The sequence below is a fragment of the Lathyrus oleraceus genome, chromosome 1, assembly GCF_024323335.1.
Source record: "Lathyrus oleraceus cultivar Zhongwan6 chromosome 1, CAAS_Psat_ZW6_1.0, whole genome shotgun sequence".
Classification (NCBI taxonomy): Eukaryota; Viridiplantae; Streptophyta; class Magnoliopsida; order Fabales; family Fabaceae; genus Lathyrus; species Lathyrus oleraceus.
This window is the reverse complement of record NC_066579.1, coordinates 70,291,191-70,318,959: the sequence shown is the minus strand read 5'-3', so window position 1 is coordinate 70,318,959 and position 27,769 is coordinate 70,291,191. Positions and strand designations below refer to the sequence as shown.

The following is a 27,769-nucleotide window of genomic DNA, read 5'->3' as shown; positions in this document are numbered from 1 at the left end:
TGAGGATTGAATCACACTTGAAATAGAAGAAACATGGAATCAAGTGCAGTCGTTGTCACAAGTATGGTCACAACAAGGCCACTTGTAAACTACCACAACCACAACCATCTATTTCAAGTCAGCCACCACAATCATCTGTTTCAAGTCAGCCACAACAACAAACAATTTCAAATCAACCACCACCCCAAAAAAACTTCAAAAGGGTTGGAAGCTTGTTTCAAGCCAACCTTGATGTTTGTTGTAATGTTTGTTATGCCTTATAATGGCTTGTTGACAATGGCTTATAATGTATTTATGTAATGTTATTGATATTCCTTATAATGACTTATTGACAATGGCTTATAAGGCCTTTTTCTAATGTTATTTATATGCCTAACCACTTGAAGAAATTACAGCCTTTATCTATGTGATTTCTGTAATTTCTACAACTCCAAAATTTTCTCCCATAGTTGGTACTGTTCACATCACTAACAATACGAATAACACTTTCATCTTGGCAAAAACAATTCATTTTCCTCTTTCTAATAAGCACAAATCTAGATATACCAATGCCTTGGTTGTTTGACATTGAAGCACTGCTTGCATTCTTTGACATTGAAACACTGATGGAAGATAGAAGATGGTGATTTTACCTTAATTTGGAGAAGAAAAAGGAACACGGTGGAAGATGGAAGAAAAGGAAGCCATGAACTAATGGACGATGGATGAATAGTGAAAAACAAAGATGGAAGAATGAAGATGAGGAATAGGAAACCACAAACCCTAAACCATTTATAACACAACAGTTGAGTGTTCATTGTCCTTCTTGCATACCTGACATGCCACCTCAATCGTAGCTAACGTTTTTTCACCCAAACTAATGGAAGAGACCAAAAAGTTTAACGAAAGTGAAGTTAAGGGACCATTATGTAACGTTTTTTAGTTAGAGAACCAAAGCGAAACTTTGCTAAAAGCTAAGGGACCTAGGGACTAATTATACCTTAATTGTTCTATAATGATTTCCGATCCTTGATTGTTCCAAAAAAGTTATAACACTTATGACTTGGCTTCTTCCATCAAGCCCGATCAATTGAGTTCGGGATGAATATGAGACTCGTTGTCCGAGCTTCTAAGTCTAGACTCCTAATAATTCCTCTGACCTTTTAAAATCTGAGATGTATGAAGCATCTCTTTCTCGATTGTATACCGACCTTAGATTCAATAATCTTGATCCGAAATCTTGATCCATATCTGAAACTATTTCGATTTTTCCCCATTCGACATACCTTCATTCCAATTTAATACCTCAATCGAGCAAATAATTTTCGGAATGTACAATACAAAATAGATTAAGATTGTCGTTTAATTTTACTATTTTAGTAGGTTAGAAGTTTATCAACTCTTTTATACTATTTTGATTCATCAAATTTCATTTTATAAACAAAAATTCCTTTATTTTTTCTAATTTAAAATAAATGAAACACTAATTAGAAAGAATGAATTAACATCATTTATATTTATGCACCACAAATATATATATATATATATATATATATATATATATATATATATATATATATATATATATATATATATATATATATATATATATATATATATATATATATATATATATATATATATATATATATATATATATATATATATATATATATATATATATATATATATATTTTTTTAACTTTTATATTTTTAGATTAAAGAATACTGATATAAAATTGTATGATTATTTAATTTCATAATTTTATTTATCAATATTTTATATTTTATTTATTATTAAAAATTATTTTTAATATTTAAATATTTAATAAATCAATTTTATAATTTTATTAATCAATTCTTTATTTTTTATTAATCAAATTTATTTTATTAAAAAAATATTTTAAATATTTAAATATTTATTAATCAACTTCATCATTTTATTATTTAATTTTTTATATTTGATTAATTAACTTTATTTTATCATTTAAAATCATTATTTACCGGTACTATTTACAAGACATTACTTATGTATTATTCATAATAATGTTCATAGAATGCATTGCTCACGTATTGTTCATGCTATTGCTATTGTTTATAAATATAATTTTTCTTTAAAAAAAAATACTATATAAATACGATCGTATTTAATGTCAAATATGAGTGTAGCAATTGTTAAACGCTTACTTTGATACACTAAGTTGGTTAGTTGGTTATTCCATTCGGTTAGTGAAGTCACTTATACTTTTTGCATTTCAGTGACTTAATATTGATCTTGTAATTCAATTTAATTTTAATGAACTACGAGATTCTTAAAATTTCTTTCTTCCCTCTCAATTATGAGAATAATTGTACCACAGTATACAACACATGCACTTCATCTTCTTCCTTCTCCAAATTCTTTTTCCCAAAACATTCCCAAGCCTACTCTCCACACATCACCGACAAATCGCACGTGTCATCTCATGAATCTGAAAAAACAAAGTTACCTTCGGTTTTCGATAAACACATCGACACGTGTTCTTGTACGTGGCAATTCAAACTTATCACGTGTCAGACATTGAAATTCCAAAAGCTTAATCACCGACACAATCCTAAATTTTTGTTTCAAGCCCAATGCTTCGATTAGCCTATAAAAACATCATGTTTCATTTCATAATCACAAAATAAACCACATTATAAAATCTTCCTAGTCTTCCATTACAAAAACAACCTTAAAAACCAAAAACAACACATCTTTTAGTTTGTTTGTGAACGATGTCTCAATATCAAAATCAATACGGTACTCAAACACGTAAGACCGATGAATATGGAAACCCAGTGAACCAAGTTGATCAACATGGCAACCCTATTAGTAGTGGCGGGTTAACCGGTGAAGCCGGTAGACAACATTTTGGAACTACCGGTGCTGCCGGTCATGGTCATGGTCATGGTCAACAACATCATGGAGTTGATCAAACCACAGGGTATGGAACCCACACAGGTGGTGTGGGTGGTTATGGAACCAATCCCGAGTATGGAAGCACCAACGTTGGAAGTGGTTATGGAACAGGAACGGGGTATGGTGGAACAGGAACCACTGAGTATGTGAGAGAGGAGCATTATGTGCAACATGGAGATAAGAAAGGGGTTATGGATAAGATTAAGGAGAAGATTCCTGGTACTGAACAATCAAGAACCAATATTGGTGGTACAGGGTATGGAACAGGAACAGGAACCGGGTATGGAACAACTGGCTATGGAGCTAGTGGTGGTGGCATCGGAAACACTCGTCAAGAGTACGTGAGAGAGGAGCATCATGTTCATCATGGAGATAGGCAACATGGTGCTAGTGGTGGTGGTGGCCTTGGAAGTGAAGAGTATGTGAGAGAGGAGCGTCGTGTTAATCATGGAGACCTGAAACATGGAGCTATTGGTGGTGGCATTGGAAGCACTGGTCAGGAATATGTGAGAGAGGAGCATCATGGAGATCAGAAACATCGAGCTATGGGTGGTGGCATTGGAAATACTGGTCAACAGTATGTGAGAGAGGAGCGTCATGGAGATCAGAGACATGGAGCTAGTGGTGGTGGCATTGGAAACACTACTCAAGAGTATGTGAGAGAGGAGCGTCGTGGCATTGGAAGCACTGGTGAAGAAGAGTATGTGAGAGAGGAGCATCGTGTTAAACATGGAGAGAAGAAGGGGATTATGGAAAAGATTAAGGAGAAGCTTCCTGGCTCTGGACACTAGATCATTATCATGGTTAATATCTATAGATATATGCATATGATTAAATAATAAATGTGTATCTGGTGTATTTTAAATTTTTTGTTGAGTAATTTGCTTCATCTGTAATGTTTTTTTATTTGTTGTGTGAATGTTTTGTATCATGTTATGTAATGGATATATGAATGAATAATGTATATATATTTGAGTGGGTGTATAATTTTAGAGGAGCTGAGTACATTACTTGTTTTTTTAGTTTTCCATGAAATGGGAGTTTCTCTGAGCTTCACTTGCATTTTAGTTTTACATGAGATGACCAGAAGATCGCAACCGAATTTAAAACCTTCTAATAATGAGCTTAGTTAAAGTTTCCGCATGACATGACATAGTATGTGATGATTAGATAAATAAGTCTTCCTACTAGTCTTTTGTACTAGTCTTCATGTGAAAACAATCATATAAGTATTCTATATCTGGTGCAAGCAAGTGAATCATTTTCTACAATGACTAGATCATCATCATACATCAATATGGTAAGAAAAACTAATAGAGTTTCGTGAGGTTTGTTACTAATTTGTCTGATAGCCTAGGCTTCAAGTTTCTTAGGTTAACTATGTTGCTTTGGAACGTTGTAAGTGGATCATCAATAGGGTTCGATCATATGGAATGAAGGTGATGCTCACTCTTTTTCATAACTCACTTCCACCACGGGTTGATGAGTTGTTGAGTCTACTAGTATATTTGTGAATCTAAGTTGAAACTTGAATTATGTTGTCTAGTTTTATAGAGCTACTAATCTTATGTAGCATGCTTGTGAATTCTTTCACATATTTTTCAGTCAATCTGGGCTTGTTGTTGACGGTTTAGTAGACTATTGGGTAACTTTTAATGAGATCCATGTTTTTTGTATGCTACATGCTTATTGTTCTGGAACCTGGCTTCCGCGCTTCCTACAAGTGTTTTCCAGCAGACCATGCATTGGATATCTGTTGCATGCATGATTACCCCACGAACTCAGGTGAATATTTGTCATAGAAGTTTCAAAATTTATGGCAAGTTTTAGTCGTATTATTATAGTGTAACTAGATTTTTTCTTTCTTCCCACCCATTCTAGTGTAACCAGATGTAGAAGTTGATCATTTTAATTGCTTTTCTAATTTTACAATTGTACATGTATGAACAATATTAACATTTTGACAGTAATTCATCAAATCCAATAGTTGGTGATACCGTTGAAAAAGTCATTGTTTTTTTATTATTTGGAAGATAATTGTTTATGGAAGATGTTTCTACTTTATAGGAACCGTAATATTACGGAGATTTTTTTAGTCGTCCTACTTTTGAAATTAAATTTCTTAACTATCCCATTTTGAAAATAAAATCCTAAATTATTTCATTTGATGAAGAGACTCGGGCATTGAATGACCGAGAATACATTAAAATCTTTTAAAACTTAGGGATTCGGTCAATGAATGGACGAGACCATTAATATTATACTAATTTTTCATTTATCTGTTTTAAAATTTTTACTTCATACTCTCGGCCAATTAATGATCGAACTTGTTTAAAAAAGCAGGTAAGTAATATAAAAAATACAATTTGGGGTATTTTAGGATTTAGATTTCAGAAAATGGGCATTGAGGTGAAAAAGTCTCTTACGGATGATGCATCCAATGCTTTGGCTATATAAGATGTCAAAGTTAAAACAATATTAATTTCAACATTGAGAACATTTTCAATAACTAAGAAATACACTAGTGAAAAAAAACTCAAAGTGAGAGAAATTTTTAAATACAATGTGTATTTTATCTTTTCAGTAAATAAAAAATCTGCAGCAACCCTTATCAATTTATGTGTGTTATTATTTCGCATTTATATCACTATTCCACGAATCTGACTATGAGAAAATGTTGTGTAGTTTCCTAACAACTAGTATCAGAGCTGATTGATTCTTTCCGTTTCAGAAGCGATCCAGAGAAGTCAGACTCGAGTGGGAACGATGGCAGCAGACGAAGGAAAGGTGAAAATTGAGAAGTTCGATGGTGCGAACTTCAGCTTTTGGAAGATGCAAATAGAGGATTATTTGTATCAAAAGGTATGCATGAACCTCTCACGGGCATGAAACCAGCGACAATGGAGGACGGTGCCTGGATCCTTCTCGATAGAAAAGGTCTTGGAGTCATTCGATTGACGTTATCCTGTAATGTTGCTTTCAAAATTGCAAAAGAAAAGACTACGAATGGTCTTATGAATGCTCTTTCCATCATGTACGAAAATTCTTCGGCCTTAAGCAAAGTTCATTTGATGAGGCGGTTGTTCAACTTACGGATGATAGAAGGTGTGTCAACGACGTATCATCTGAACGAACTCAACAATACTACAACGTAATTGAGTTCAGTGATGAAGAAGTACGGGCTTTGATACTCTTTGAAAGCATAAGCGAGCTACCTTTTAGACAAGTGGGGGAACCCCAAATAAGGAAAGACTCGAGCTTGTCCACTCTGATGTTTGGGGTCCAACTACCGTCTCATCTATTGGTGGGAAGAAATACTTCGTGACTTTTATTGATGACCATTCCAGAAAGGTATGGGTATACTTTCTGAAATATAAGTCTGGCGTATTTGAGGCTTTCAAGGTGTGGAAAGCAATGGTAGAAAACGATTTTGGATTGAAGATCAAAAAGCTCCGAACTAACAATGGTGGTGAATATGTAGACACCAAGTTCAAGAGTTTATGCTATGAGCACGGAATCAAAATGGAGAGGACTGTGTCGGGGAAGCCTCAACAGAATAGTGTAGCTGAGTGTATGAATCAAACGTTGACTGAAAAATCCAGAAGCTTACGTGTGGAGTCAGGCTTACCGAAGCAGTTCTGGGCAGAGGCAGTCAACACATCAACTTACTTAATCAATCAAGGTCCATCGTTACCATTGGAGCTTAGAACATCATAAGTGGTATGGAGCGGAAAAGAGGTTAAACTCTCACACCTTAGAGTTTTCGGTTGTGTAGCATATGTGCACATTAGTGATCATGGCAGGAATAAGCTTGACCCAAATCAAAGAAGTGCACTTTCCTTGGTTATGGTGAGGATGAGTTTGGGTATCGTTTATGGGATGATGAAAACAAAAAGATGATCCGCACTGGAGATGTAATTTTCAATGAAAAAGTGATGTACAAGGACAAACAGAATACAAGTGCCAGCAACTCAGATTCGAGTGGGCCAGTTTATGCAGAGGTGGAAGATGTCCCAAAAAGTTCTATAACAGGAGATACATGGACTACATGTTATTGATAGATGAAGGGGATCCTGAAGATTATGTAGAAGCATGTCAGATCACAGATGCTAGCAAGTGGGAACTTGCTATGAAAGACGAATTGAAGTCTTTGATCTCCAATCAGACATGGGAACTTGTTGTGTTACTTATGGGAAAAGGGAACTTCACAATAAATGGGTGTATCGGGTGAAGGAGGACCATGATGGCTCCAAGAGATACAAGGCCCGACTAGTTGTCAAAGGATTTCAGCAAAAAGAAGGAGTTGACTACACTGAAATCTTTACTCCAGTTGTGAAGCTCAATACTATCAGGTATGTGTTAAGTATTGTTGCTTGTGAAGAGCTCTACCTAGAACAGTTGGATGTGAAGATTGTGTTTCTTCACGGGGACTTTGATTAAGAGATCTACATGCATCAACCAGAGGGTTTCTCAAAAGAAGGGAAACAGAAAATGGTGTTCAGATTAAATAAGATCTTGTATGGTCTAAAACAAGCTCCAAGACAGTGGTATACGGAGTTTGAAAGCTTCATGCACAAAAAAGGTTTCCAGAAGTGCAATATCGACCACTATTGTTTCTTCAAGTGATATCATTCAAGTTATATCATTTTATTACTTTATGCCGATATATATTAGTAGCGGGTCCAAATATTGATGAAATTAGAATTTTGAAGATGAAATTGTCAAAAGAATTTGACATGAAGGACTTGGGTCCAACAAAGAAGATTCTTGGAATGCAAATCACGAGAGATAAGCAAAGAGGAATTTTGCAGTTATCTCAGGCGGATTGCATCAACTGTGTTTTGCAAAGATTCAACATGGACAATGCCAAACCAGTTAGCACACCTTTAGATAGTCATTTTTTCTTATCAAAGGACCATACCCCAAAGACAGAGGAAGAAAAAGAATTGATGGCTAAAATTTTGTATGCTTCATCCATTGGTAGTTTGATGTACGCGATGCTATGCACGAGGCCAGACATTGGCCATGCAGTGGGAGTTGTAAGCATGTTTATGTCAAATCTAGGTAAATCTCATTGGGAAGTTGTGAAATGGATTTTGAGGTATCTACGAGGCACTAAGGAGAAATGTTTTTGCTTTAGTAAAGGTGAATTAAAAGTGCATGGCTATGTAGATGCGGACTTTGCTGATGAAGTTGATCACCGAAGAAGTACCACTAGTTACATATTTACTGTTGGTACTACAACTGTTAGTTGAATGTCGAGGATACAAAAGATCGTTGTTTTATCAACTACAGAGGTTGAGTATGTAGCAGTAACAGAAGTTAGCAAAGAGTTGATATGGCTTCAAGGATTGTTGACAGAGTTGGGATTCATCCAAGAGAGGAGTGTTTTGCACAACGACAGTCAGAGTGCAATACATCTAGCTAAGAATTCAACATTTCACTCTAGAACGAAGCACATTGATCTCCGTTATCACTTCATCAGAACTTTGCTTGAGGATGAGATATTAATGTTGAGGAAGATTCTCGGAAGTAAGAACCTATCAGACATGTTGACAAAGGTGGTGACTATTAATAAATTGAAGTTGTGTTCAACTTCAGTTGGCCTGCTAGAATAACATACTATAGAAGGATGTTGCATGATCGAGGTGTAAAGACCGACTGAAGTCAATCTTCAAGTGGGAGATTGTTGAAAAAGTCATTATTTTCTTATTATTTGGATGATCATTGTTTTCTTATTATTTAGAAGTAACTGGAAGATGTTTCTACTTTATAGGAACCGTAATGAATGGGTTACGGATGATGCATCCAATGATTTGGCTATATAAGATGTCAAAGCCAAAACAATACTATTAATTCCAACATTAAAAGCATTTTCAATAACTAGAGAAATACACCAGTGAGAAAAACTCTGAGTGAGAGAAATTCTTAAATACAATATATATTTTATCTTTCCAGTAAATAAAAAGTTTGCAACAGCCCATATCAATTTATACATGTTAGTATTCCACATTTATATCGCTATTCTACGAATTTGACTATGAGGAAATGTTGCGTAGTTTCCTAACATCTATGGCCTGATTGATATTATTGTTGTTTTACTAGAAAATTCATTAAGTCTCTTCCCATATACAAAAATCAGGACTTTATAAGTGTTAACTATTATGGCCAGGTTTGATTTATTGACCATGATTATGCATTCAGTATGATACGAGACATGTATTTACATGAAGATTCTAACATTTATTTCAGGAAGCGATCTCGGGTTATGGCCTAAAGCTCGTGGAAAATGACTAGTACAATGAATTTGAGTGTGAGTATCCCGATGGCTTATATCACATGTTGTTTCTATATATTTTTGGCATTATGATGCTTATTATTTTATGATTAAGATTTAATATATTTTCGGTTTATTGTTCTGATATGATTATTGAACTCACATTTTTTTTTAATATTATGATGCTTATTTGATACTAGTGATTGAAATTTTATTATGTTAAAAAGTCATAGAAAATAAAATAAAAAGTTAAAGAAAATATTACCAAAATAAACAGTAATTTAAATAAAAAAACATAAAAAAATAATACTATAAAAAGATTTATGTTAATAAATTAAATAAAAAAATGTAAAAATTAAATAATTAGTATTATTTTGAACGTTACCAAATAAGTTATATAAATAATTTATATCAAGAATTTATAATTCAAATTACGACAGTTTATCCATCGCAGTTAACCATTTACGACAGTTGTCTAACCGTCGCAAGTAAGAACGACGACTGGGGTGGCGGTTTTAGCAACCTTCGTAGTACAGCCTGACGACACACATTTTTGCGATGGAACCAAAACGGTCGCAACTTGTAATTTGAGGCGGTTCCAAACTCCATAACCTGCAAAAATTAATCGTCGCAACTTGTCAATATTCTTGTAGTACCTCTTCATTTAGTCCTTCACGAAGAAAAACAATGTTCACGTCTATTTGATGGAGTTTCTAGCATTTTGCTACAACAATTTTGAGTAAACAATGAATATATTAAGAGTTCCTTGTACTTCTATATCTCTTATGTGGCTTTAAACTTGATTTTGTATATATATCCATTTACGTCCCACAACCTTTTCTTTGTTCATTTCGCAAGTCTCATTTATGTGAATAATGATATACCTTACTTGAAGAGGAGTCTGAGTTGTCGTGCATGAAGGGTTTATATTTACTGCAAGAAAATAATGATCCTTGAGACAACCAAAGTTGATGGGTTGTCGTGTTTTAGGAGAAAGTTTTTCTTCTACAATGACACTTTAGTCTCCCCCTCACTTTGCAATTCCACTTATTTTCCCCTAACTCTTAACCTTAACACTAGTATCATGAATAGATTCCTCCTCATTATCTTATATGTGAACTTGCAACATTGTCTCATACCTCATCATCTTGGTGGGACACTTCACCAAATGTTTGTTCATTATGGATTTACAATATGCTTTCACTTGGTTAGGCAAAAGGAAAAACATGCACATGAAATGTCACATCATATGAGAATTCATGTGTTTCAAGATTGAAAACATTTCAACCCTTTTGCCCTTGTGATAGTCAATAAATAATTTTGCTATCTATGAGCAAATATATCCATCTTCTTTGAACTTTTCCCTTAGCAAAGAAACTCATTACTTTGTGATGTGCATAATTTGGTGCTTTCCCATACAACATTTGATTGGGAGTTACTCCTTTGTTAGCAATAGTAGGTGCTCTGTTAATTAAATGTCATGTTAGAAGTATTCGCTCTCCCCCAAAAACAAATTGAAAGGTTATCTTCAAATCTCTGCTACATTAAGTATCTGTCTTTGCATACGTTCCATACACCCATTTTATTTAGGTGTTGCAACTTAAGATTTCTCTTTAAGGATTCCTTCTTTAGAAACTTTTGAAACGTAGAACTCACAAATTTTATGTGCCATTGTCATTTTTAATACACCTTACATTCACATTAAATTATCTCTTAAAGATACTACAGATATTGATAAGTGTCTGTTACGAAATCAAAAAGAGTGATGATTGATAGAACAAAAATTAGTTATGTATCCGATCTTTAGTTTTGATGATGATAGTGCATTGTTTTTTAGAGAATAATTATGTGCAATAATGATTTTTATCTAGTGTGTAGTTTTTGCTAACAAGTTCTGACTTTGAAGCAATGACGTGTGACGTCATTAGATTCTGAAATCAAATCAAAACATTCTGACTCTAAGGAGATTCAAGTGCTTTACAAGATGCTATCAAGTTTCAGAAAACTCTTAGACAACGGTTCTGAGGAACATTCGTGTTAAAGTTTCTGACTGTGACTCTGACTGAAGAGCCTCTAATGGTTTGTCTGCCTTCAAGATTCTGCACTCAAGTTCTGAAGATTATGAAGAACAAAATCTGAAGACTCTGAATACCAGGTTCTGAGGAACTATGTCGAAATTCTAAAGACCAAGGTTCTGATAACTTGTCTCTTGATCCTTCTAAGCATGCTTCAACATCATTTTATCAAAAGCCTCTGAAGATTAGAAGATAAGATCAAAAGTTTTTGCGTCAGGAAAATAATACACAGTACAAGATCATCCTTTCCCTCACTACCCTGATTTTGTGGGCTAATGACAATATTATTGTACAATTTTGCCTCCCATATACAAACCGTTAAAAAAGAGATAACTGTAATTTAGTATTCCAATTCTACCCTCCAACGGTTCTTTTATATGCCTATATAAAGGAGACCTGAAGATTGGAAGAAGTTGCTAATGCTTTGATAATGCTAGTACACACGCTCTTGCTGAAATCATATTATTTATGTGTAAAATTTGTGGAAACACACAAGAGTTTTTGCTTGTTACTGGTAGAAAATTATTCATTGGATTAACTTGTGTTATTATGCTTTCTTAGAAGCATTCTTTGTAAGCACAACTTGTAAATCTCAAATTTGTTTGAGTTGCTAGTTTTTAGTCAGATAGACTCAAGAAGACAAGGACAGTTTATCTTTGTGGTGTATGTAATTGTATACGTGCGTTTTCGACGCCATGAGATTTGGTGTAAGAAATGATTTTTTCGACAAATGATGACATGGGTTGAAACGATTTGATTAATAAGTATGGTTCGACACTTCGACAAAATGGAAGTTTCGTCATTTCGACAAAGATGTTTGCACCTAGGAAAAGCACTTTTGACAGATAGGGAGAACATTGCAGTATGTTGATAATTCGACAAAACTCCTGAAGAAAGACGTCATTTCGACTTAAAAGTAAATTTGAATTTAAAAGGTTGTGACGTTTGGCAGAAGACGCGTGGAAGCATCTGGCGAAAGGAGGAGGGCCATGTGTCATAGTTTTAGGATTTAGTCGTTAATAACAGTTATGTTATTTGTGTATATATAGGGTAGTTATTATCTAAAAAAGGGTGTGAAGAATTACTTATACAAAATTCCTGAAAACACTCAAAGTACCCGTGTGAGAGAAAAGAGTCATATTTGGAAAATGTATGTGTAAACAAACACCAATTCCTTCAAAGTTTATTTTATAAAGTTCAAAGTTCTTTACAAATCTCTTTTATGTTTTCCAGTCATTTATCTTTCTGCACTTTATCCTTTTCGACACTTTACATTTCGTCAGTTATTTTCCGCCATTTACTTTATCTTGTTAAATTTACATCCACTTAACATTGTAATCAACATATTTCGACGTAAAACACTTAGAGAACAGAAATGAAAGATATGAAAGTGATTTTAGACATCTTCAAGACTATCTAGATCTGCACATGTCCTAGGATTTGTGTGGTTGATCCTGCAAGTAACCCAATTCTACAAGTTTTGGTAAACCAGAGGTTGTTCGCCAAAATTCACAGCGAACAAATTGGCACGCCCAGTGGGACTGTGCAAAAAAAAAATTTAGAAAGTTAGATAATCGCTAGTCAAAATCTGTCCTTCATTTGTATGAGACTGAGAAGCGGTAAATTAGCCGTATCCGAAGTAGAAATACCTAAAAGAACAAGAGTAAGGAAAATGGCGAACCAGCCAAATAATCCTAACGAATCCATCCCAGTATCTAACCCTGTCCCTTCGACAGAAGGCAATATAGGATCGGTCCCTGTGTCAGAGGCTGTACCTTCGTCAGCGGGGTCGATACCAGCGGTTTCGATGTCACAAAACGCGCCTAGTTCGTCCTTCAGGGCACAACAAATGCCCATTGGGACACCCCCCCTGTGGGAAACACTTCTAGGCCTTTTGTAACGAATTTCACCATGCCTCCGCCTGGTAGGGAACAACCCTTCGGAATGCCAACTTCGGTGATGGCAAATTTACATAACTCCCCGTTAATATATTCAGACTCGATGGCCAACGTGTCTTCACCCTTACAAGGGTCAGGATATGGTGGAAACGTGAGTAGACTGAATCAACAACCACTTTACGTGCCGCCGATAACAAATAATTCGGCGCAAGTGATTAGACAACAGATGGATGAGAGTAATCATGATATGGTCCAAATGTTGACGCAACAAATGGGAGCGGTGTTTAATCCACTGATACAGAACACCACTCAAACAAACCAAGCGTTGGCAGCGCAAATGACGCGCATTGCTGATTTCTTTGGAGTCCCTCAAACTCGACACAGAGAACAAGTGGTTCATAACCCAGCGGTAGCGGTCCAAGAAGAACCTACGATAAACCAGATACCGTTAGACAATCCTCAAACGAACGTCAGAAACCGAGAGGATGTAGTCGAACAGCCTCGTGTCGAAATCCCCATTCCACAAGAGTCTAGAAGGATAGTAATCCAGAGAGGCCAGGACGCGGATGTTGTATTGCAACAACGGATGCGGTATAATAATCCGCCTGTCGAAAATAATTTGGCAGCCATGGTCGAAACGATAATGGCACAAAATGGGATGAACATGGGTTTACAAAGGCCTAGTTACGCATCCCCACTATCAGAATATATTCTGCAAGAAGAATTGCCACCAAGGTGGAAAGTCCCTAAGTTCACAAAGTTCTCAGGGGACACTAGTGAGTCCACTATAGAACATGTGGCACGTTACCTGATCGAGGCAGGGGAGATAGCCCGTAACGAAAATTTGAAAATAAAATATTTCCCTAGTTCCTTAACAAAAAACGCGTTTACTTGGTTTACATCTTTGCCTGCAAACTCAGTATACACGTGGACCCAATTAGAAAGGCTGTTCCATGAACAATTCTACATGGGACAAACAAAAATAAGTCTGAAAGAATTAGCCAGTGTCAAGAGAAAACACTCCGAACCAATAGATGATTATTTAAATAGGTTCAGATTGCTAAAGGCTAGATGTTTCACCCCAGTGCCAGAACATGAGTTGGTCGAAATGGCCGCAGGGGGACTAGACTATTCTATAAGGAAGAAACTAGATACCCAGTATCTGAGGGATATGGCACAATTAGCGGATAGAGTGAGACAGGTCGAAAGGTTAAGGGACGAAAAATTCAGGGCAAATAAGAATAAAAAAGAGAGGGTAGCCTACGTAGGGGTTCGCCAAGATGATGAGTTCGACGAACACGAACCAAGTAGCTTCGACGAACAAGAAATCGACCTAGCAGAACTAAAACAAGGGCCACCTTATTCGTGCAAAGTACTAACTCCGTCGAACGGAAACCCAGTCGAAACCAACGATAAGTTCCCCAAAAGGACTTATACGTTCGACATTACCAAATGTGACGAAATCTTCGATCTGTTGGTTAAAGATGGTCAATTAATAAAACCACCAGGCGCTAAAGAACCGCCTATGGAACAACAGAAAAAGAGAGGTTTTTGTAAATACCATAATTTTCTGGGCCATAAGACGTCTCGTTGTTTCCTTTTCAGGGATCTCGTTCAAAATGCTATCCGGGACGGAAGGCTGAAGTTTGGTGACAAACCAAAACAACAGATGAAGATCGACTCGAATCCTATGCAAGCAGTCGAAGCCCACTACGCTGAACCATCCGTCGTAAACATGGTGGAGGCCGAAGTTGCTCCTGATGGCAATTTGGAAATGGTGGAAGCCCCTGGAAGCTTCGACGCAAATGTCAACATGGTCGAGATTACTGATGACCTCGCAAGCCAGAAAAGAATAGAAACTACTGAAGGTTTCGACAAGAAGGACGGTGACAATGCTGTCGAGAATGTGGAGTTTCGACAAGAGGAGAATTGGGACCGCTTGGGACAGCCAAGTGGGAAATATGATTTTCTTGTGAAGTACAACGCGCCGGCAAGCTCTCAGATCGACATCAACACAATCCAACCAAGCGGTTGGGGAGATGCCTCTTCAGAAAACAATGAGGAGACAGTCGACGCAATTGAGCATGCCCCTAATACGAAGGGGAGGGTTACTGAAGACCCAGCGATTGAAAACAAGGCTGCTGAAGGCCTTGATTCTAACAAAGCAAAGAAAGGTGATATCGCCAACTGCGTCAACACCATGGGGCCTTTCAGTGAAGAGGTCACAAAAATCAAAGCGGAAGCCGCTAACGGTCCTTCGAAGCCCATGATCAGTGGGATTCTGCGTAGGACAATGGAAGACCCCAGAAGGAATTGGAACAAATGCTGTTGCAAACATGGTCCTAGGACCATATCTTGGTGCTGTTGCCCAGAGAAAGAGTTCGACCAGACACCAAAAGGCGTCGAAGGCGAAGAAGAGAGGCTCATCAGGAAGATGAACGAATTAAGCATCGCCGACGAACAAAATGTTGGGGTAAATATGGTAGAAATATCTCAGAAGGACCAGGTCGAAAAGGGCGAAGAGCGTCGTCAGAAAGAGTACCAAAGGCTGGCGTACCCTAGAGAGGAGGAAAACTTAATGGAATTCATCAAGAGGTGCCAAAGGATGAAAACCGAAGTGATGTTGTGCCCACGCTGCAGCGCAGTTTTCGACAGGAAGGCAGCAACCAACCTGGAAGCGGTGGATAAGACCAAAAGGAAAGAGAATTGGGGAACAGTGAGATATGACCCAAGGAGAAGTGATCACCACCAGTGGAGGCACGGAGAGAGACGCCAGAACACCTATAAACCATCTGACAAAGCGACGGACGACAAATGGGTTCAACCCATTAGGGACGCCCAGGGGCAGAAGAAATGGGGAAAGTTCGAGGTTCAGAGAGGCGCGTCGATGGAGGGCAAGAAGGAAATGGAAAAACACAAGCCAAGACCATACCCGTCAGAGAATTACAAAGGCAAAAATCCCATGTCCAGGTCCCAATGGAGGAGGTTCCAAAGGCAGAAGAGGGCAGAAATAGAGACGGCGAAAAAGAACATGAATGGTCCAAACGAAGCAGAATCTAGCAACAATCGTCAGACAAGGAGCAGGAAAGAGACTCCCCTCCAGATCAATCCTAGCGGAGTTGTCGAATCGGTGGCGTCGAAAGAGAAGATGCAGGAAGATGATGAAGTAACCGACAGTTTTAACTCTGACTCAGAGGCATCCTTCAACGTGATTTGCAACGTGGTCTCTGTTCTCCCTAGAGACTATGATAGAGTCATGGAAATTGAGGATGAAGGAGACGAAATGGAGGAAGAAACAATGGCACACAAGCCCGTCTGCTACTATGTGATGAACAACGGATGCGTCGAAGAGCAGAACGCTTTTTTCGAAAGACCAGACGACTCCATGAAAGCGCATTTGAAACCTCTGTTTATAAAAGGAAAGGTGGAAAATGTCGGCGTGAATAAGATACTGGTGGACGGGGGAGCGGCAGTGAATTTGATGCCCCACTACATGCTGAAGAAGATTGGAAAAGACGATTCGGACGCGAAGCCTCACAACATGGTGCTGTCGAATTACGAAGGGAAGATAGGGACAACTATGGGAGTCATCCAAGTGAACTTAACTGTAGGAACCATAACAAGACCTACAATGTTCATAGTCATCGCTTCGAAAGCCAACTACAACCTGCTGCTTGGTAGGGAATGGATTCACGGCGTAGGAGCTGTACCCTCTTCAATGCACCAGCGGATAGCCATATGGAGGCCAGATGGAATCGTCGAAAACATCGAGGCTGACCAAAGCTACTTCATGACCGAGGTAAACACTGTCAACAGCCAAAGCTTCGACAAAAACCTGGCTCATATACCTCCCTGCAGCCCGGCAGAGTTCAACTTGAAGACGACAGACAATGCCTATTGCTCCATGTACCTACATCCAACGCATGGTTTCCAGTTGGATAAAGAAGTGATTGGCGAAACTTACATATGGGGAACCACTCATATAGCGCCGACGGGATGGGGTAGTGAATTTGACGATGACGAGTGAACAATCAGCGATCGAAAAGATTACGGCTTACATGGCCGAAAACAAACTAAAAGAGGCCCTTGAGGCTGAGGTAAAAAATATGGCTGTCGAAGCCAACCAAGAGAACTCCAACAAACAATGTCCTCAAGAAGACGTTGCGGAAGATCATGTCACCAACCAAATGGGCGGATGGCAACACCAAAAGCTTGACGCCATTTACGACGACGAACCTCTGGGGTTCGAAAAAGATCCAGTGTCAACTAACGAGAAGATGGTGGCGCAGGATCCTTTAGAAGAAATAAACTTAGGAGTGGGGGCAGAACATAGACCAACGTACATAAGCGCAAAAATGGACCCCCAGTTCAAGGTCGAAATAGTCCAGTTGTTGAAAGAGTTCAAAGACTGTTTCGCATGGGATTATGACGAAATGCCTGGTCTTGACAGAAGTCTGGTCGAAATGCAGTTGCCAATAATGGAAGGGAAGAAGCCAGTAAAGCAGACTCCGAGACGCTTCGCACCAGAAATCCTGTCGAAAATAAAAGAAGAGGTCGAAAGACTTCTAAGATGCAAGTTCATCCGCACAACCAGGTATGTCGAATGGATTGCAAATATTGTTCCAGTAATTAAGAAAAATGGCAAACTAAGGGTATGTATTGATTTTCGAGACTTAAACTCGGCTACCCCAAAGGATGAATATCCTATGCCAGTGGCAGAAATGCTCATAGATTCTGCAGCCGGCCATGAGTACTTAAGTATGTTAGACGGATACTCTGGCTACAACCAAATTTTTATCGCTGAAGAAGATGTTCCTAAAACGGCTTTCCGTTGTCCTGGAGCCATAGGAACGTACGAATGGGTAGTAATGCCTTTTGGTTTAAAGAACGCTGGAGCGACTTACCAACGCGCCATGAATTCCATCTTTCATGACTTCATCGAAACTTTCATGCAAGTGTATATTGACGACATTGTGATTAAGTCTGTTTCAGGAAAAAATCATATAGATCATCTTCGACAATCCTTTGAAAGGATGAGGAAGTTTGGTTTGAAAATGAACCCACTTAAATGTGCTTTTGGTGTGCAGGCGGGTGATTTCTTAGGCTTTGTGGTCCATAAGAAGGGGATCGAAATAAACGAAAATAAAGCCAAGGCCATAATGGAAGCGAAAGCGCCATCAACCAAAAAGGGGTTGCAGTCTCTGCTAGGGAAAATCAACTTTCTCAGAAGATTCATCTCCAACCTCAGTGGGAAGACACAAGCTTTCTCTCCTCTACTTCGACTAAAGAAAGAAGACTTCGCATGGGGGCAAGAACAGCAAGCGGCTTTCGACAAAATCAAGGAATGCCTGGCTAATCCCCCAATCCTGATGTCTCCTTGCAGAAAAAGAAATATGAGATTGTACATTTCGGCATCAGACAAAACATTAGGAAGTATGTTGTGTCAAGAAGATGAGAATGGCGTCGAAAGGGCCATTTATTATCTCAGTAGAGTCCTGAACGATGCCGAAACTAGATATAGCATTATAGAAAAGTTATGCCTGTGTGTATATTTCTCTTGTATCAAACTAAAGCATTATATAAAACCTGTCGATGTATATATTTCTTCCCATTTCGACGTAATAAAGTATATGTTATCTAAATCTATTTTACATAGTCGAATTGGAAAGTGGGCTTTAGCTTTAACAGAATACTCCTTGAAATATCTGCCTTTAAAAGCAGTGAAAGGACAAGTGGTCGCTGATTTCATAGCGGACCACTCTATAAACGAAGACGTGGAATACGTCGAACTGGAACCTTGGAAACTGTACTTCGACGGTTCCAGTCATAAAAACGGAACGGGCGTTGGGATGTTGATTATTTCTCCTGAAAAAATTCCAACAAAATTCAAGTACAAAGTTGAAAGTCTGTGTTCAAATAATGAAGCAGAATACGAAGCTTTGATCGCTGGACTTGAAATCTTGTTGAAATTGGGGGCAACGAGAGTCGAAATAATGGGTGATTCCGAACTGGTAATAAAGCAGTTGACGAAAGAGTATAAGTGCGTGAAAGAAAATTTAATCATGTACTTTGTAATAGCCAATAGACTTCTCAAAGCATTCGACAACGTCGTCTTCAGGCACATTCCCAGGTTGAAGAATCAAGAAGCGAATGATCTTGCTCAACTAGCGTCCGGATACAAAGTGTCGAAGGAAAAGTTAGAAGAAGCCATTGAAGTCAGAGGAAGAGTCGTGTCCACCAAGTTGTCCCCATCAGATCTAGAGTCAATAAGATTAGGATACGGTGACGAAGAAAACTTCGAGATATTCAACATAGATGATTCAGGAATAACAGACTGGAGAAAGCCTGTCAAGGATTATCTACAAGACCCAAATCAGAAAGCGGAAAGAAAGGTAAAATACAGAGCTTTGAGTTACGTACTTTTGGGAAATGAATTATTCAAAAAGACTGCAGAAGGAGTTTTGTTGAAATGCCTGAGTGAGGACGAAGCCTACATAGCCTTGTCGAATGTACACAGTGGAGCGTGTGGCGCGCACCAAGCAGGTCACAAAATGAAGTGGCTTTTATTTCGACAAGGAATGTATTGGCCAACAATGCTGAAAGATTGTGTCGAATTCGCAAAAGGTTGTCAGGAATGTCAAGTACATGCAGGCATACCTCATGTCCCTGCAAGTGAGTTGCACTCAATTATAAAACCTTGGCCATTCAGAGGATGGGCGTTGGACTTGATCGGGGAGATTCGACCAGCTTCCTCAAAAGGGCAAAGGTACATTTTGGTTGGGATAGACTATTTCACAAAATGGACCGAAGCCATACCATTGGCGAATGTGGATCAAGAAGCAGTCATAGGCTTTATCCAAAAATACATAATCTACAGATTTGGGATACCTGAGACAATAACAACAGATCAAGGATCTGTGTTCACCGGTAAAAACATGCAGAAGTTTGCACAAGAAACAGGTTTTAAGCTCCTTACTTCGACACCTTACTACGCTCAAGCAAATGGGCAAGTTGAAGCAGCCAACAAGGTAGTGATAAACTTGATTAAGAAGCATGTGGGGAAAAAGCCTAGAAATTGGCATAAGACTTTGGATCAAGCCTTGTGGGCTTGTCGAACGTCCCCCAAAGAGGCAACGAATTCGACTCCATTCAAGTTGACTTACGGACACGATGCAGTTTTGTCAGTCGAAATATATCTGCAGTCAGTCAGAGTGCAAAGGCATCATGAAATCCCATCAGATACATATTGGAGTATGATGATGGACGAACTAGTGGATTTAGACGAAGAAAGGCTGCGCGCGCTAGACCTAATAAGAAGACAAAAGGAGAGAGTCGAAAGATTTTACAACAAGAAAGTAAGATTCAAGACCTTCTTAATAGGTGATCTTGTGTGGAAAGTAATCCTTCCTATGGATCGAAAGGATAAATTAATGGGAAAGTGGTCTCCTAAATGGGAGGGACCTTTCCAGGTCTTGAGAACATTTTCAAACGGCGCGTATGAAATAGAAGAAATAGAGAAGGATAAGAGAATCCTAAGAATAAATGGCAAGTATTTGAAAAAATATAAGCCTATATTGCAGAAAGTAAAAGTAGTAACAGAATAAGTGCAAAACATAATTGTGATAAGATGGGTCAAATAAAAATGGCATTCAAAAGTTATTACAAAGAAAGCCTCAAAGGGCTGAGAGTTGCTAAATAAATTCGACTAAAAATTAAAATTGGCAAAAGTATCCCTCAAAGTGGCAAACTTCTGCCTCTGGAGTTGGAGTCGATGATCACAAAGACTTTTGTGAGTAGAGAGAGTCTCAATCTCCTGACTAAGTTGATGGGCTTTCTCTGCATGTCGAATACCCACCCTCAATTCTTCGTCAATCTCGCTCTGCTTGGGTTGCTGAATGGATGCCTTACGTTTCTCCTCTTGAGAGATCTTTTCTTGAAGTGCTGCTATCTGTGTTTTCCATTTTTGAATATTGTCATTGCAAGCAGCAACTTCTTCGACATACGTTTCAGAGAGCTTTTGCAATTTTGAAACTTTGTCAGTCGAAGTCGAAACAGCATCCCATTCAGCAGTTTGAGTTTCAGACTTGGAGGAGATTTGATTGGTAAGATCCCTTTGACGATGGAGATCTGCAGTGGCCAAGTCAATGAGAGTCATCAGCTCCATCACAAAACTTCCAATCTCAGCAGAAGCTTCCAGGACATTCACTTGCTTCAGAATTTTCTTAAGACCAATTTGAGCAAGGGAATTTTCTTCCAAGACTTTAAACAAATCGACATCAAGGATTTTCGTTTTGATTTTGGTCAGGAGGTTGCCAAGTGATGGTGCTTCAGAAGTTGCCCCAGAAGTGGTCGAACTACTCTGCGAAGAATCCTGAAAATTAAAACGGGTGCTAAGCATGGCTTTCAGATACTCCAAAGGTCTTTGCACTTTGAGATTCTCAAGCTCCTCGCGAGAAAAACTGGTCGAACCAGTTGATTTGCCACTCCCTTGGGCCCGGTCAGGAGCAGGTGGAGTGTTTCGCGTCGAAGTAGGCTCAACCTCTGTTCGTTTCGACTGGTTGTCCCCATCTCTGGCAGCTCCATCTTCAGGATCATCTTCGACTACAACCTCCATTTCAATATCATCACCCTGAGGTGCAACATGTAATCCTGGATGAGGAGGAGATTCATCTTCAGAAGCTTCACCCACTGTAGTGTCGAATTCTTCTACGGTTTGCATGTCATGGTCACTGGCGGGGATATCTCCCTCTGGCGTTGTTTCCTCCAAAAATTTCTCAGACGTTCCTTCGACAGCCACTTGTTCCTAAAAATAAATTCTAAGATTTAGAAGAAAGATGTAGGAAAGGTAAATATGTGCTGTCGAATTGAAAAAATTACCTCAGGAATTTCAGTGTTAAAACCGGATTTCCCACTCCCCGTATCTTTCGACTGAGGCTTGGCAGGAGAAGTACTGGCAGAATCCTTCCTGATTGGGTTGACGATGGACCTTTGGGAAGAAACCTTCGTGAGTTTCTTTTTCTTCTGAGGAGGAGGGACTAACTCTGGAGATTCATCACCAGACTCTTCACTAGGGACTTTATCCTCTTTTCTCTCCTCTTCACTCTTCTTCTTTTGGATTGTTGAGGGTTTTCGACTTACCTAGTCATGCAGGCCAAAGCCAGTTAGTTTTGAATAATGGAAGGAAAATAATGAGAAAAAAAGTGTTGTACCTTTGTCGAAGGCTTCTTAGCAGTACTGGGCGACGCTTCGACAGCAGCTTTCTTAGCAGGGATCTTCACGGCTAAGGAAAGAAAGAAAATTCAGAAACAAATATAAGAGATACATGATAAGACAGTTAGAATAACAGAAAGAAAAATCATATTTTTCTGTGAACACCTTCAAGAATGGTATCTTCCACGCGAACGTGTTCTATTCCAATATGAAGGTGTCCTGGATATTCGCCCAGATGATACTTAGTCGGAACCACACGCTCAGCAGGTTTTTGATACTTTTGACGAAGAATTTTCATAAAATCCCCACAAAGGAACCAGTCTGGAAGTGGAAAACCAAACGCCACCCCAAAGTCAGCAGTTGGCAAAGGAGGAAACTTTGGTGGATGACAATTGAAAGCCAGGTCATAGCGCGCCTCTGGTGAAAGATTGGAAGGCAATGACAGTTTTTTAAACTTCTCTGTCAATTTACGTTTTAATTCGGCCGCTGCTTCGCATATGGTTTGACTAAGATCATCAGGTCTATACGCAGTTTCAAAATATTTTTGAAATTTCTGTATTTCCTTAATATGTCGTGGAATACCTTTTTTGGTCCGATCCTGCACAAAAGCGAAAGCATTTGTCAAATGTGTAGCAAAAGCAGCTACGTCAAAAAATTTGTTGGAATAATAATCCTTCCACCATTCATCAAACTCAGGAGTGCATAAGAATGATGGTCGAAAAATAACTGGTCGAATGTCGAGAGAAGCATCAGCTAGTTTCTTCGACAGCTCTTTGCCTTCGTCTTCAGTGTGAAGGGAGTTATAAAAGATGATGGACCCCTTTTTGGGGAATATAGGTTGAGGTTTGATTTGGATTAGACCAAATTGTCTAGAAACAAGGTTGGGTTGATAAACTATCAAAGCAATTTGGTTTTTAGTGGTGTTACGATAAGAAAAAAGGAGCTTAGGGGTCAAGAACGATTCCCAAACATTCAGAAATGTGTTTTCGTCCTTTTGCATCTCCAAGGGCAGCTGTTGGGTAAACCACTTAGGTCCGATTTTTCTATCAGCAAAAGGTGCCATGGTCGAAGTAAATTGATGACTTTTAGCAAACATCATAACATAGCTTTTAAAAGCTTGTCGAAGGCTGATTCCTTCATCAGTTGGCGTTAGTAGCACTAATCTTGGCCATTCGACAGTCCTATTGTTTACTTCTTCTTCATCTATTTCTGGCGCTACAGGAAGACTAGCTTCAAAGGTGGCATTGAGCCATAGTTGCAAGAGCCAAAAAGGTCCTGATAAGTTAATTTTCCCTTGGGATTTGGTGTTCTTTAAGAAATGTACGCTCTCGCTCAGAGATTCATAGAGATTCGCCAGAATCATTTCGCTCAAACATAGTTTCGTGCCTGCATGAAGCTGATTGGCTATGGTGATAAATCTCTTGGCAACTTGAAGAGAGCGAGAACAGAACACATATTTGGACAGCCATAGTGTCAAAAAGGCTATATGTTCGACATCTAAAACTTCAGTGGTACTCTTATCATGGTAATAGGACATGAATAAGGAGTAGGGTGCAAGGCTAGTCTCGAAAGCAATGGTATCTTCACTTAAGACAGTAGGGTCGAAATCTATACCATTGGGGTGAAGACCAACAATGGCTGCTGCGTCGAAAAGGGTAGGCGTAACCATCCCACAAGGAAGGTGAAAGGTGTTGTAAGTACTATCCCAAAAGTAGAGAGAAGCCAAAAGCATATTTGGGCAGATATTGGGTCCTACTCTCGACAACTGGATAAGGTCGAAAATGCCTACTTCTTTCCAAAAAGACCCTTTAACTTTTTCGATTTTATCTAACCAAGATACGTAGTCAGAAGGATCTTTCGACCATGGGCAGGTTCTAAATATCCTGGGAAAATTCAAATAGGTTAAGTCCAACTCTCCAATATCCGTCGAACTCGATGAATCTTTTTGTTCTACAACTTTCTCTTTAGGCTGAGGTTTTCTTCCAGCGCCTACGGGTTTTGTGTGAAAGTAAGATGGAAAAAATTCTCTTAAACGCTCTGGTTTAATCTCTGGATTTGGAAGGGGACCTAACATAGCGTGATAATTTCCAGAAATAAGAACAGGGATTAGTACCTGAGATTTATAGATGCAGTCTTTTTCCTTTTCATTTGGAGGTTCCGGAACATACTGTTGATTTCCAATGGTCATTGGCCCTTTTAAATCATGCACAGGAGGAAAAGATGAGTCTTGTTTCTTCTTGGAGTGTTTACTGCTTAAGGGTTTTTGAGGCGCCATTGCTGAAAAAAAACTGAAGAAGATTTCTCAGAAAATGTGAAAAGCTTGAGAAATGGGTATGAAAAAAGGAAATCTGAAACGTAAAAAGGTTTAAAGAAAAGGTTTATGGGTATTTATAGGAAGAAGATGTTGAAACGTTTTAGATGTAATGGTGTTAGTGGGACACGTGGCCATTTCTGATGGAAATGATAAAGAGGTGGAAGTTGAAAAGAAACCATGATGTGAGGAAATGATGGAAGTAGATTGTGAACGTGGGCTAGACGTGACATTGTGGAGAAAGTGTAATGATGAACCTGCATTGGGAATTGAGATTATCAGACTTGCATTTAATGAAGATTAAATGACATGGCATCAAAACACTGATTGACAACAAATGACTGTTTCTCCAGAACAACGGTCGAAACGTCTTTGCTGGGGGGCAATTTGTATACGTGCGTTTTCGACGCCATGAGATTTGGTGTAAGAAATGATTTTTTCGACAAATGATGACATGGGTTGAAACGATTTGATTAATAAGTATGGTTCGACACTTCGACAAAATGGAAGTTTCGTCATTTCGACAAAGATGTTTGCACCTAGGAAAAGCACTTTTGACAGATAGGGAGAACATTGCAGTATGTTGATAATTCGACAAAACTCCTGAAGAAAGACGTCATTTCGACTTAAAAGTAAATTTGAATTTAAAAGGTTGTGACGTTTGGCAGAAGACGCGTGGAAGCATCTGGCGAAAGGAGGAGGGCCATGTGTCATAGTTTTAGGATTTAGTCGTTAATAACAGTTATGTTATTTGTGTATATATAGGGTAGTTATTATCTAAAAAAGGGTGTGAAGAATTACTTATACAAAATTCCTGAAAACACTCAAAGTACCCGTGTGAGAGAAAAGAGTCATATTTGGAAAATGTATGTGTAAACAAACACCAATTCCTTCAAAGTTTATTTTATAAAGTTCAAAGTTCTTTACAAATCTCTTTTATGTTTTCCAGTCATTTATCTTTCTGCACTTTATCCTTTTCGACACTTTACATTTCGTCAGTTATTTTCCGCCATTTACTTTATCTTGTTAAATTTACATCCACTTAACATTGTAATCAACATATTTCGACGTAAAACACTTAGAGAACAGAAATGAAAGATATGAAAGTGATTTTAGACATCTTCAAGACTATCTAGATCTACACATGTCCTAGGATTTGTGTGGTTGATCCTGCAAGTAACCCAATTCTACAAGTTTTGGTAAACCAGAGGTTGTTCGCCAAAATTCACAGCGAACAGTAATCAGGTTTTAATTATAGTGGATTAAGTCCTTCTTGAGAAGGGGAAATCACATTGGTGGGGTGGGGTGGAGGTAGCTTTGTTAACAGCGAACCAGTATAAAAATATATATTTTTTTCTTGTTGTATTTTTGCTTGATTAAGTTGGTTTTAAAAAAGCTTTTGTTTTTAGAAACTCAATTCAACACCCCCCTCTTCTTGTGTTTCTTGTCATCTTCGATTGACATCAGAGCTCCGGTTCTAGTCTTGATAAGATATCAAACACTTAATAGTGTCAGATAAAGATTCAGCATGAAACACAATGGTTGCCTTTCCACCATCACTTGCTTCAATAAATGATAGAGATCATTACAATGTTGAACCTCCAATTTTTGATGGAGATAGGTTTGACTATTGGAATTATAGAATAAAGAGCTTATTTCTAGATCATGATGTTGATCTATGAGATATGGTAGTTTATGGTTATGTACACCTAGTAAATGTAACTGGTAATAAAGTGGAAAGAAGAGTGATGATTGATTAACAAAATAAAGACTATAAGAATAACCACAAAGTAAGAACCATCTTGCTAAATGTTATTTCATATACTGAGTATGAAAAAATCACCAACATATGATACTGCTAAATCTATATTTGATTCCCCGAGGATGATGCATGAAGGTAATGGTCAAGTAAAAGAAACCAAGGTTCTTGCCTTGATTAAAAAATATAAACCATTCAAGGTGGAGGATGATGAAACTGTTGAGAACATGCTCTCAAGGTTTCAGACTCTTGTTGCAGAAGTTAAGGTCCTGGACAAAAGGTAATTTATTGTTGATCATGTTAAAAAGATCATCAGAAGTCTACCTAAGCATTGGAGACATATGATAACAGCTCCGAAGTTATCAAAAGATCTTAACAACATTTCTCTTGAAGAACTGGTTAGTTCTTTAAGAAGTCATGAGATTGAGCTCGAGGAAGATGAGCCCAAGTGAAAGAGTAAGTCTATTGCTCATAAGTTTTTAGTTAGATTTGAGAAGACTAAAGCTCTTCAAGTTGAAACTGATGAAGACTATGAAGAGGGATCAGAATAAAGAGATGAATTATCTCTTATGTCCAGACGATTTAATCAACTCTTAAAGAAAAGGCAAGGCAAATTCAGAGGACAAAGAAGGGCAGATGGTCGTTTTGAGTCCACTTCTAGATCCAAGAAGGTTGGAGCTGGCAAAGAACTCACGTGCTTTGAGTGCAAGGAGTCTGGCCACTTCAAGAATAAATGTCCCAAGTTAAAGAAAGAAAGGCCAGGGAAGAACTTTAGAGGAAATAAGAAGGGTCTAATGGATACATGGGATGATTCAGAGTCTTCAGAAGATGATTCTGAAGAAGAGCAAGTTAACGTGATACTGATGGCTTGCACATAAGCTCCTGGAGAAACGATTCAATCAGAGTCAGAATTTAAGTCAGATTCTGCAGAGGTATTTTCTAAACTATCTCGTTCTGAGCTTGAATCTAGTTTATCAGAAGTTCTGGAAAATCATCAGAATCTTCTAGAAAAATACAAGGATCTGAAGAAGAATCATGTATATGAATAAAAAGCTTACTATAAGCTTCAGAAAGATTTTTCAAGTTTGAGTGAAGATAATCTTATTTTGAAAAACAACAACTATGTGCCTCAAAGCAATAGTCTCAAACCTGAAGAAAAAAAATCTTTCTAAAGCCTCTTCAGGTTCTGGAGATATCATAAAAAATATAATAAATCTTTCCATAAATTTCTTGCTATAAGTCTGAATAGAATCTTGATGGCTTCCATGATTTATGGCATTAGCAGAAACGAGACAAGGGGTATTGACTATGATTTTGAT

At 38.2% G+C, this 27,769-nt stretch overlaps 1 protein-coding gene across 1 annotated transcript; it reads left to right on the top strand.

Annotated features, from left to right (window-relative positions):
- Positions 1–2,638: 2,638 nt before the first annotated feature.
- LOC127115812 (dehydrin DHN1-like) lies at positions 2,639–3,888 on the top strand. Its single transcript, XM_051047260.1, has one exon. It carries the CDS (start codon positions 2,737–2,739, stop codon positions 3,709–3,711), a length of 975 nt encoding a protein of 324 aa, XP_050903217.1. The 5' UTR covers positions 2,639–2,736; the 3' UTR covers positions 3,712–3,888.
- The last annotated feature ends 23,881 nt before the right edge of the window (positions 3,889–27,769 follow it).